The following is a 12,948-nucleotide window of genomic DNA, read 5'->3' as shown; positions in this document are numbered from 1 at the left end:
GGGCAGCACCTGAGTTAAGATTATTATATTTTTTTTTTTTAAATATGAAAATGAAAAAGTATAAGGTGAAGAAATGAACAGAAGTGAAAAAATGGTAAGTAGCATTTGTGGCTAGGTCCTCTGGCCGTTTTTCTCTACTTCTCACCCAGCCATTTGAAGAACCACACAACAGAGAAGCACAAACAAACCAGTGCTCAGATGGTGCAGTATAAGCAAGGACAAATCCTAAAATGATTTAAGAGAGATCTAAAACTCAATTTACAAGAGGTGTTAGCTTCATCTGCATATTGTAAATAGTTTTAATCAGGCAGTCTTTTCCTTAGAGTGAGTCCAGCTCTTCATAAGAAAATTGCTTTTCTGAGATACTATTTTTTGGCAGCTTCTTTAGTAAGAAATGTATTTCGGAATTGTTTCTCAAATGTTCAGGGACCTGTCTTTAATACCTTGGCCACTTTTCTGGTGTGCTTATCCTCCCATAAGCATTTAAAATCACTTTAAAAATCAGATGACAAAGGGATTAAAAAGATAATGAATACTGATAATTCCATTAAGTCTGCCCAGTCATCCATTTGTTCTAAAGAGAGAGAGAGAGCAGGAGCTGTTCTCTGAGTAACAAGCTAAATTTGGAGATCAGTAAAGTTGACAAATGCACATGACCCAGGTCAGAGGAGCAAGTATACAAGAGTAGGCTATAAAGCATGGTTTACCTAGGATGATAAGAGTTAGTGCTCCATGCATGGAGAAGAAATCAGCTTGTGGCAGCATTGTCTTTGAATCATCCTTCTTTTTCTTCTTTTTCTCCCGAATAATAAAGCAGTTAGCATTGTCTCTAAATGTTCAGGAATTACCCCCATCCTCTGTTTGGCTCTGTGAAGGGAAAAATGCTTTCCAGCATATGCTAAATTTTTTAGACTTAAGGTAGTTATTATTTTGGTAATACATATATGAGTATGTGTGTCTGTGTGTGTGTGTGTATATATATATAAACGTATATAGGAGAATGGCATAATTTATATATGGTTTTGTATCCAGCTTTGAACACTGCATTTCAGGCTGCTTCGTGCCTTTGATGCAGTAGTCACATAATTGGGCAGAGTTAACACAGTTAACATGAGGAAGCATCAGCCTCCTTCATCACTATGCAGAAAAAGTCATAATTTTTGTATCATTCTTGGGTAAAGCTTCCATGCAAGGAGATTTATGGGGTAGTGATTTAAATGTTTGAAAGACCTCATTGACTGAAATTGTTTAATCCCTGGCATTTAATATTCTGCAGTTCTGATGAGACTACATGTGTTCAATTACCACATCGTATTTCACCTGTATCTTAAAAACAGTGGGAGAAAACTTGCTCTTTTTTGAATTCTTTTTCCTTTATCTTGACATTTAGGAATAGATTTATAAGACATCCAGTTCATCATTCTGCATCTAATAAAATCCAAATCAGCTAGTGGTTGATGATCCGTGTGATTGGAAATCCATATATAGTTCTCTCTCTATATACATATATATATATGTGACCATAAAAGTTGCTTTTTTTCTTACTTTTGGAGGAGTAACAGACAAAAGCTCATTCAGCATTTTTATCCATTGAAGATCATTTGGGACTATTGATTCCGTTATTTATTGATCACATTTAAAAATCGGCTTTTATCACTTTACTTCAGGGAAAAAAGTAATAATTTTTTAAATTTGTCCAATAACTAGTCTCAGATAGTTCTTCGAATGATGGGACAGAGAGGAGAGAGAGAGACACTTAGCTAGAAACCCTTTTTGTTCTTGCAAAGCATTCAGAAGCTATGGCAGCATCCACAGTCTGAAAAGCTGAACAGGCTGAATTCAGAGGCAAAATTCAAAAATATTGAATTTTTGAATTTACAGGAGTATTGTCCTGTCCTCCTAGGACTGCTGCTCCTGTTTTGTGATAAAGTTCCCAGAAAAATCTGACACCCATCTTCTGCAGCTTTCCTCAGTGCTTACCATTTTTGAAAACCTAGGCACATACTTAGGCAGGTGAACCTGGCCTGTAAGGTAGTTTTTGTAGATCACGTTTTAGTCCCAGAAAATCAGTGTTAGGGAGAAGCCTTCTGGAATTCAGAGGAAAGACTGCACAGAGAGCTTCATCTGCATTATATAAACGTTATCCTAAACTCATGAGAACCTACTTAAAAATGAACAGTGTTGAGGATGCTTTCTGCTCTCTCACACTGCAGGTTATTACCCATCCAGGCAGCATTTCTGCCAGCACAGAAAGCAAGGGTAAACAGAAATTTGCTGCGTACCGTACTTGCTGAATTATATTAGAATGGACTGCAGCAATAATTTTTTGGGTTGCAAGTACTAGTAGTTAAGTAATGCTATGCAGGGAGCTGTGCAAACCTTTATTACTGTTCCCTGTCTTGTAGTTGTAAGGACTTAGAGGATTTATTGTACTCGAGGGATTGCTTAACAGAGAGATTGAGCGTATGCTGCAGTGTACTGCACATCGTACAGTTACAATGCTTTGTAATGATGAGCTTTGTAGTTATTCAATGAGTGATTTACTCTCTAGTTTACTATCTAGAGGCTTCATGTTGTTTTGCCTCTAGAGGGTTAGGAAGTTTGCAGAGTTCGGTTAAATTTTCTTTTTATTCTTTTTTTATAGTTACTGAAATGCGAATGACACCATCTTATGCTCAGATCCATCTCTAGGGACGTCAGAATTGCACTTAAACTATTTGCTATTTTTTGTTCCCAAGGCCAGTTCAGTTGGGATGAGTGTGATTCGTCAGACCTCCAACATTACCGTAAATAGATTTGTTTGATATCTGCTTAGGCGTATTCAGGCTGCACAGCTATCAATGAACTCGACCTCTCTCTAGTGATTCGTTATTAATCATGGTATAAATGGGAGGCAAGAACCTGGAGATGAAAATGTAACTGTGTATGAAGCCGTGAAAATGATTCTGCAGGTAGGCAGCAATGAAATCTGGGAGAACATATGGGAAAGTAAATGAGCTTATCGAGGTGTTCAGAATAGATGTGTTACAGGTACAATGATGGTTTGTTTTCTTTGTTGTTTGTGCCAGCATAGCAGGGAACTGGGTGGCCTTTCAGTGATTGACACGTATATTTTACTGAACTAATTTTGTATCAATGGAGCAGCCTCTGGGAGGCAATTCATTCCAACCAACACATTTTCCTTTGCGTGGAGTTGGCTGGCACCTCTTGTAAATGCCGTGGCATTCAGATCGCTTTGCCTTCGGTTCGGTTAATGCAGCGTGTCAGCTGCTTCCTTTCAGTGAAGGAACTGTATATGAAACCATTACAAAAGAGCTATGAAAAACACTTAAAATACACTATCAGGAATTTTTTTATATTTCTGAGTTTTTGCAGCAGCAAGCCTTAACCTGCTGTTAGTGCTGCTTTTGGATGAACAGCTGGAGGCAGCTGCCACCGAGGTGACACCGCAGAGGTGGCTCTGCCAAGCACACGACAGGGTCTGACAGCGCTGGCAGCAAATTCTGAACCAATTTCTGACACTGCCATAAACATTTACTGGGGTGGTGAGAGAAAAAAGTAAGACTTAGAGGTTTGCGCCTTCTTCGAGGTCAGGACTGTCAAAGTCAATGTTTAAATTTGCTGAAAGGTTCAGCTCACCCTTACTGTCAATGCAATTAAACAACTCCTGGTTGACGTTAGGCTGGAACAATCATCCTGCCTGCAATCTGGAATAAAACTTGAAAATATTTTCCTTTCCTACAGAGTAACGTTTAGGAACGGCAGTTGGCACGTACTTTTATGAATGTGCAGGTTGTGTTTCGGAGAGGTTCCTGAGCAAGGGTGGCACTGCCTAAAGGCACCTTTGTATAAAGCTGTGTGTCTGCAGGTTGGTCGGACAGAAAATAACAGTGTGGGGATGAGCAGTAGAAAAATTCAGATGGGATGTGAGGCAGGGAGCAGAACTTTCTTGGTGTCCTGCTCCTCAGCACCACTGACTCTCCAAGCGGCCCGAGAGAAGTCCTGTCCTTGGTTTTCCTTTGCCTCTCCACCTACAGCTCCTCATGCTGACGGCTGGGCTCCCTTTCTTGCCATGCCTGCGGTCCTCTGGATTCAAGGTGGTGCTGGGGAAGGTCAAAGAGAATGTTGCAAGCACTTTGGTGAACAGGGAATTGTGTTCTGCAGCAGTGCGATGGGTCAGCATGGAGGCAGTACATGAGAATTAAGTGACAAGGCTTCAGTATTCTTTTTCAAAATAAGAGATTATAGGGATGAGTTTCTTAATCTGTTTTTTTCAGAGCATCTTTGCAGTGGTTGGATACTCTTCTGTTGTTTTAAGGAAAGGCTGTGGTATTTATTTTTTTCCCCAATTATTTTTGGGAATTTGTTTTCAAAAATATTCAGCTTTTTTCCCCACTGGTGAGGATAGAAGACCATTCCTTTCCAACAGGCACTAATAGGAAAATTAAGAATGAGTTAAACTGCAGATGTTCAGCATCCTGAGAAACTGGCTCTTTCCTTTTAAGCTAGTGAAGTAATACCTAAAATACAGTACCTTCTAGATATGGTTCTGCAAAGTGTTGAAGGACCACCTTCCAGCATTCACAGGTGATACTTGGCAAGGGATGCTCTCAGTGTACAAGGGTAAGGTTCTGACTTAGTGTTACACATCAGCAGGCAGAAGGCTTGCCAAATTCTGCTAGTATTTTGTACCAAAATCATGGTGACATTCCTCACAGATTTAATTAATGGTACGGTTCAATTTCAAAACAAGCTCATCAAAAAGTGAATCTGTGTTTTTACTCCTTTCTTCTGGCTTTAAAATTAGCATGGGTTTAACTGTCCTTTTGCATTTAGCCTGCTGTACCACAGCAGCAGCCCTGACTTAGCCAGCAGGTGTTGAACACTCCTTTACAGCATCTACTGTGCTGAAATGCTCCTCAGCTTTTACAGGTCGACAGGCAGCCTTGGTAAGCATGAAGATGCTCTGTTCTCTCTGACTGACCTCAGCTTTGGCTTTTCCCTTTCAGTGACAGCCAGTGTCCTGGAGGGAAGCGCGTGGCATGCATTGCTGCTGAATCACAGGCTGGGGATAGCTGCTGAACTGTAGAATTAAAGTACTGGAGCAAAACATTTAATTTCTCACACCCTCTGTGTTTTCCATCCTGATCTTTCAAGTTATGCACTGCAGTTCTTTTTGTTCTTTACCTTTTCAGGCACCAGAGCAATGGAGCAGTTATTTCCCGCTGCGGACAACCCGAGGTCAGTTGGTGGGGCTGGAGGAATGCAGATGACGAGCACCTTGTCCAGTCGGTAGCCAAAGCCTGTGCCTCAGATTCGAGGTCCAACAGTAACAAACTAATGAATGGAAATTGTTCCAGAGATTTCTCCAATGGAGGAGACCTCTCTGATGTGGAATTTGGTAAGTTTGTCACAGATTTTTTTCTGTAAAAGGCAGAGCTTTTGGAAAAAGCTTAATTGCCTCTATGTACTGTAACAGATTCAGTCCCTTTTGTTTAATGAGGTGTTCTCTGATTTCTGCGTGCATGTTGCATATACGCTGTGGGGCTTGGGTGTATCGTTGTGATGTCAGAAGTATCCCTTCAGTTGCATGTTCTCTTCCCCAGATTCCTCCATCTCTAATGCTTCAGGAGCAGAGAGTTTGGCAATACAGCCTCAGAAGCTTTTGATCTTAGACGCACGATCCTACGCAGCAGCTGTGGCAAACAGAGCCAAAGGTGGAGGCTGTGAGTGCCCAGGTAAGCAGTGTTTCTTCTCATTTTTATACTAATTTAATCAAAAAGATGTGCTCAAATATAATTACACTGATATACTTCAGTACTGTGTATTCAGCAGACTGCGTAGATGCAATTGCTATTCATCTATATGAAAGTTCTGGACCCTTGCAGCTATCTCACAGCCCTTCAGAAGGACAGGGTTATCTGTTCCTTTGAGTTTGTTTCTCAGAGCATAAACCAGCTGGCAACGTTGTTCAGTATATGGTGAACCATGTGGAGTGTATTGATTATCTTTCTCTTGCTGAGTCAAATATACAAACTGGAGTGAGACAAACAGATCCAATATGCTAATGTCTGAAAAACCTGAACAAACTTTTAAAGCTGTCCCTTAGCTGTGAAGGACAGTCATAGTCTAGAACGGTTATGCAGAAGACAAATTTTCAGCAATTGTTGTAAAGCTGAAACATTTTTCAGCATTTATACTATAACCCAAAGCAACTGAAGTCCTGATTCATCTTGCATTTGTAATATATTCACATTTATCACTTCCTTTTGTTTTTTGGCACATGTAAATTGTTGATGATATAAACAAGATATTATTTTATGGTCACTGTTGAATATGAATACAACCTGTTAAAATTCCATAGCTGGAGAATCTGAAAAGAATACAAGACAGAAAAATTGTCAATAAGATAACAAAATCTATTTCAGCCACATATTCCTGTTTTGCTCTTTACTGCAATTGCTTCACTTTGATAAATAGCCACCAGAAGGAAGAGATGAATTTTCCATTTAACACCTCACAATGACTAAATAACTCATCATCATCACAGTAAAATTTCAAAACAGAAAAGTGAGGTATACAAGAAGTTTAATTTTTTTTCATACATATTGATTCTTGAACTCTTTGTAGAAAATTTCCAAACAGCTTAAGTGTCACCTTCAATAAATTTGACTTGCATTAAGTACATCCTTTTTGCTGCTACATTTTCTCCAGGTATTGCCAAGTTTGCTTCTCTCAGTATAGAAAACAATCTCAGTTACGTTGTGTTTATGTAAAATATAATTCAGTAAAAAAGACAAAAAATACTTAGATATTCTGATACTGTCAGTCACTTTAGACTGGAGTTACCTATATACCTTACAGGATGTTTCTAGTTTGGGCAGAATTTGTTGGGCATTTAAGAAATCAAATGATTCTTAAATGATTTTAAGAAATCAAATGGTTTCTTAAAACAGATAATGTATTTTAAAAGAATACTGGATTTTCTTTTACAAGCACTTAATATCCAATGTTCTAACTCCTGACTTTATTTCTGTTGTAGGAAAGGTCGTTTTATTGCTATCATGCCATCATTTTTGTGCAAAGAAGCACTGATACAGAACAAAGCTAGGTCTAGGAGTGACTAGTTAGTATTTTTCTGCAGCTTCTTGGGTGCTCCCTCTAACTAGTGGCCACTGTCTGTACTGAAACTGCTTCCCCAGCATAGCCAAATTGCTTGAGTACATGTCATGGCAATGTCTGAAGGAAAACTCAGTAATTCCATTTATCTTCTGTTTTCCTTTGAGCATTTCTCATGTATTGCTTGTTCCTCATAATAGAAAATCTCAAAATAAAGCAGCTTTTTGGAATAGTTAAAGTGAAAATATAACTTTTATAAAAATATAAATTAGTTTACCAAATTACAGAGCATCCATAAATTACCAGTTAAATATTTTTATGCTTCTTAGTCTCTTACTAAATTTCTCAGTCTCTTGAAGAACATTCTGTAACCCCTAGCACAGCAATATCACTCTTCCCATAGGTTTGTACTCTGCTTTTTGTAATGTGAAGCAAAACACTGAAAACAAATACAGAAACATTTTGCTGTTTCCTGTTTTGCATGTTTTGCTGTAATGCCTGGACTACCTGCTGAAGTCCAAGCGCTAGTTTTTTCCTTACAGAATATTTGTAAACAGATCATTTCATCTGTCCACAGCACCAGAGGTTTGTTTTTATGAAAAAGCTTCTTCTAGAAATTAAGCTAAGTGCAGTTTTCAGTTTATTCCCTCTTTCTTGATATTTCCCTACAGAGTATTATCCAAACTGTGAAGTAGTGTTCATGGGAATGGCAAACATTCATTCTATCCGGAAGAGCTTTCAGTCCCTGCGTTTGCTCTGCACACAAATGCCAGATCCAGGAAAGTAAGTGGATGTTCGGTGCTTTTGGCATTTTTTACATCTTTCTGTAACCGCATTCTTTTGCTGCTGTTTTGTAAACTGAAATGCAGTGTTGTTTTTCCCTTATTGACTTTCCAGTGTAAAAATGCTAAGCTGTATTTTTCATTTCCATGGAATTTGAGCTAAAGGAAGTTGCTGGATTATTGTCACTGAAGAGAATTTAGAAAATGAGATCTGGGATTATAATTCAGCCCTGAATTTTGATCCCAGAATGTTACTACTTTCATGTGTGCTTCTGAGTGCTAGCACTTAGTCTAACCTGCTATTCCCAAATCTTTAATCTTTGCAGCCTGGCTCTCCTTCAAAACAATTCTAGTGGTGTTCCATGTATTTCATGCATTTATAGCATCCTTTCAGGGAACATAACCCTCTGGTGCTATGGGGTAATTAGCCTCTAGTTGGCCCACCACCTCAGGAGCCTCTGAGGTTGGGTCTTCATTAGGTCACCATAGTTCCACCAGTCCTGTTTCTTCTATCAGGTCTCTCTGCTTTGATTTTGTTGCTGATTGTCACCCAAATGGCCACCCTTACTGAGCTGAATCTGAAAACCTTCATGCTGCTCTGCTTCTTTAGATACCTACTGCACACCTTGGAAAGCCTGGCAATAGTTGAGATGTGGGTGATATCAACGGCACCTCAGGTTCCAAACTTTCCTTGCAGCACAGAGTTGGCCTGGGGATATGGCAGAGTCCCAAGATCTGCCACTGATACTGGAAGTGCAGGGTAATTGCATCCTTAGCTCTAAAGAATGGAGTCAGTAGAGGCTGCTGAAAGTAGCGGTTAGCAGCAGCGCTTGTGCTGGCTCTGGCTGGGGATGTGTTGTGCTGGGCAAGTGTTTCTTCCTGCAAGTTGTGTGCAGCAAGCCATATGCCACAGACTGGCTGTTCCTCAGGTAGGCTGCACAGCTTTGTTTCTTACAAATCCAGGAAAACATAGATATAAATGAAAAATATTCAAGAATGAAATTCACAGCTTATTAAACTACAAATTGAATCATGCTTTGATTTGATGGATTCAGAGATTCAAACCTGGAAGCATTTTAAAAGAACAACAGTTGTCCTCGTTTCTTTTCCTCTAGTTGGTTATCAGCTCTGGAAAGTACCAAGTGGCTGCAGCACTTGTCTGTGCTTCTGAAGTCTGCGCTACTCGTGGTTCATGCTGTGGACCGAGACCAGCGACCTGTCTTGGTGCACTGCTCGGATGGCTGGGACCGAACCCCCCAGATAGTGGCGCTGGCCAAACTGCTGCTAGATCCATATTACAGGACCACAGAGGTTTGTAAACCATCGGTTAATGCATGAGGTGGTTATCAAATTTGGGTTCTTTTCCAATCTATAAAAAAATAATTACGGGTTTTTCCACTAGAAGAAGTACCAAAGCTATCAGGAGTTAACAGTAGTCTGTAGATACAGTTACATATACTTGTAAATAGAGTCTGTAATTCAAGAGCAAATTATATTTTTCCCTTTTCCAATAACTGCCAAGTCGTTGCCTATGTTTCTCTGTATTTAGTGTAGGGATATAGAATACAGAGTGCTTCTGGCACCATTGCAATTTCTCAATCAACTACCAATACAAAGCTTTTCTCTTCTCTAGATTTCTCAGCTGCATATTTTTCCAGTTTCATTTTTTCATTGTCCTTCATTGCTTAGGTATAATTCAGTTGATTTTTCAGCCTGTTTTTTTTTTCTATCACTTTTCAGCATTGTGGGATATGTGATGGCTGGGTTCCATCTACCAGCCCACACGCAAAATGTCTTTGTTGTCTAGAACAGAAGCGTGTGTCTGAACACTGTGCTAAAAACTGCTGCTCAAAACCTCAGACACATAAGTACCAGCAGTTTAAACTCTAGCAATGCCTTTTGAAGGAAACTGTGGAGTCTTCCTCAGATCCTTTTTCACAGTGGTTTTGGAAGTCGGTGTTTATCAGGTTGAAACACACTGCTCTGTCGTCAGCACAGAACCTCCTCATAGTTCCTACTCAGTGTTGTTGTTCCTGTTCAAAGTGCAGGGTTCCTCTATACATGTCTTTAGCCTGCCTTCCTTGTCCCTACTGCATCAGAGGAAGCCATATCCTGTAGCTGTCTACACAAGGATCAGAAATGTTTAGAAAAATGAGTCTTCATTGTCACATTTCAGGCTTTACAGCTATCAGCTCTTCTTTGTTTTAAGTTACAACCATTGCCTCAATAAACATGCTCTACAATTTTTCTTTCCACTAAGAAGCAAGACCTTCCTAACACGTGGTAGGGTTTAGGTCCTGTAAGACTAGGTGTCATATCCAGGTGCTCAGCTAGACGCTAGTTTTGAAATGTGCTTTGCCCTTTTAGTTTGCATGAGAAATCATGCAACTTGACCTTTATCAAACTTGTGGCTGTGCTACATCTGCTACACACACAAGCAAAGCAATTTCTGGGGGTGTGGATGTCCTGTCATGGATGAACTGTTTTCTTTTTGACAAAAAGATCTGTCTATTGTTTTCAAATGAGAACTTGAAGGTTTCCTCTCCTATCTGAATGGTGATAGCCATAATCCACGTTTTGATCAAGGTGAAGTTCCTACTTGCCCTGTCTTGGCCAGGCAGGGGCTCATTGCCAGGTCTCTTCCCTTGCCAGTCACTGAGGACTTAACAACCTGCCTTATTGCCTTTCTTGTTTGTGTAAACTTGGGAATTAAATCCTGTCCTGAATTCATTGTGCAGCATTTCAGGGTGCAGAGGCATTAGGTAAAGTAGAAAAGAAGTGATGGGGCTAATGCTGAGGGGGGGTCGGAGGGAGTGAGGACCCAGCAATGATTCCCATGGATCTTGGATTGTCTTAGAAAATTGAACCAAAGAAAAAGAGGAACTTTTCATCTTTTCTTTCATTTCTGCAGGGTTTCCAGGTGCTAGTGGAGACGGAGTGGCTGGATTTTGGCCACAAGTTTGCAGATCGCTGTGGCCATGGTGAGAATTCGGATGACCTAAATGAGCGCTGCCCAGTGTTTTTACAGTGGCTGGACTGCGTCCATCAGCTCCAGAGGCAGTTCCCTTGCTCTTTCGAGTTTAACGAAGCATTCCTTGTGAGTTGTGGCTTGAGAGATTGCTGTTTTATAGACTGCTTCTAAACCAGTACCCAGTACTAACAAACTAAATAGCCCTGAGGGGTTTCTGATTTTCCCATCTATCTGTGATATGCTGCAGCCTGATAAAGGAAATGGGAAAACTGCCCTGATACAACAGACAAAAGCACTTGTCTGTTTCCTGGAGCTTGACATCTGTTCACTCTTAAAACAGATGTAGGACCCTTCAGGATTTCTTTAAAACTTTAAATAAATAAATACTAATTTAATAGTTTCACCTAGGAGGTGCTGAAATAAGTTCATTATAATGCATCCACACAACATTAAAAGGAAAAAAATAAATGTTTACTGGTGATATAAACTTCCCCCTAGTTTGATCCCATTTTCAGTTGAAGACAACTCCTCTGAAAACACCCCTGTTTTACCTTTCCATTTGGCTTTTGTGTTTCTGAGCTGAAAATGTGTTTAGCTGAGTTTATTTTCTTTGGAATTGGACAGCTCTCCTATTAGAAATTGGCCTCGGACTGTCAAAATCAGTTTTCAAGGCCAGAAAGCAGGTTTGTGGGAAAGTGGCAGTCTCTGACTGCAGAACCAGTAATCTGAAGACTGAAAGCTTTTATGGAGTGTCTGATCCACTGAGAGATTTAAAGCACGTTCCTGTGATTGTAGCCGCCTTGCATTACCACTTGCCAGCTCAGCCATGTAACAGAGTTTATGTCCAGTTCTAGCTTAGCTCGGTTGTGAAATAAGATATGTAAGCTTGTAACTGGCTTCAGAGCTCGCTGCTAATCTGCAGGAGCTACGTGTGAACATACCCATGGTGGTCTTGCCACCTTCAAGCAAAACCCCTAGCTGTTAGTGCACAGTCTTGGGGACTACTGGGACTATCAGGGTCATGTCAAGCTGTTTGGTCAGACCACAGAATAGAGCGACTAATGATCCAGATGTGTGTGCTGTGTGCGTTTATACCGACACAGAAATTAACACTTTTCCCTGCCGTTCTTTGCCTGCTGCATTAGTGTTTTATAACAGAGGTATTGGGATTCCTTGCCTGTCCTCCTGGTCTGTGAGGTTTGAACTGGCAAGACTTTTAAACTTGAGTATGAACAAGTATTCTGTCTTTCTTCTGTATACTTTTTCCTTGACTTTTTAGCTATGATTTTAAAAGGTGCCTCTGTGCTTGAATCCTTTTGCAATTAATTTATAAGGAGACATGCAGAAAATTTCAGGTATATTTGTATGTCAGTCTTTGGGAAGGGGTGTATTGCCCTGCAAAGGAAACATTTCTTGCTTCTTAAGCATTAAGCGTGATATCTTCTGCCATGTGACTGTATTTGTATTGGTCTCTGCAGGTCAAATTGGTGCAGCACACCTACTCTTGCCTCTTTGGTACATTCCTGTGCAACAATGCGAAAGAGAGAGGAGAAAAACACACTCAGGAACGGACCTGTTCTGTCTGGTCTTTGCTGCGGGCAGCAAACAAAGCCTTCAAAAACCTGCTCTACTCCTCCCAGTCTGAATCTGTATGTATCCTTTAATCCCTACCACATGGGACAGTCCCTCAAAGGGCTTGCAAGTATGATGTTTTCAGAAGTGTGTGCCTTAAGGAGGTATCCAAGCTGTAGCAGTGGGACATCCTGTGGGTTCACTGGCAGCGTAGAGATGGTACACATTTCTGGAAATGCCTCAGCTCTCCTCCTTGATATTTACAACTGGACGCTCTGTTCAGTCTTGTGTTTCAAGTCTTGTGTTAGGTCTGCTGATATTTGAGGAATGTCAAATGCAACCTCAGAAATGTCTCTATGCTGGAGACACATATTCTGTAACTAAATATTTTGCCTTTTTTTTGGTAACAGAAAACATTTCTGTGTTTGACAAATAGACCTTTCTAGACAGCTAAGCTATGTCAGAGGAGTGCCATAAAATTGCGTACAGACCTAGGCACTTTTT

General features: G+C 40.3%; 1 protein-coding gene across 5 annotated transcripts in view; it reads left to right on the top strand.

The window, feature by feature from the left end:
• Positions 1-12,948, top strand: part of MTMR3 (myotubularin related protein 3) — a 76,936-nt gene that overhangs the window by 52,573 nt on the left and 11,415 nt on the right. For all 5 annotated transcript variants that reach the window (XM_032198798.1, XM_032198799.1, XM_032198795.1 and 2 more), the window contains 6 exons: positions 5,196-5,401; positions 5,607-5,738; positions 7,791-7,902; positions 9,017-9,212; positions 10,813-10,998; positions 12,351-12,521. In XM_032198798.1, the coding sequence (XP_032054689.1) occupies positions 5,196-5,401; positions 5,607-5,738; positions 7,791-7,902; positions 9,017-9,212; positions 10,813-10,998; positions 12,351-12,521 (1,003 nt within the window). The remainder of the gene's footprint in view (positions 1-5,195; positions 5,402-5,606; positions 5,739-7,790; positions 7,903-9,016; positions 9,213-10,812; positions 10,999-12,350; positions 12,522-12,948) is intronic.

This window comes from Aythya fuligula, chromosome 17 (assembly GCF_009819795.1).
Source record: "Aythya fuligula isolate bAytFul2 chromosome 17, bAytFul2.pri, whole genome shotgun sequence".
NCBI lineage: Eukaryota > Metazoa > Chordata > Aves > Anseriformes > Anatidae > Aythya > Aythya fuligula.
This window is presented reverse-complemented; position numbering and strand designations above follow the sequence as displayed.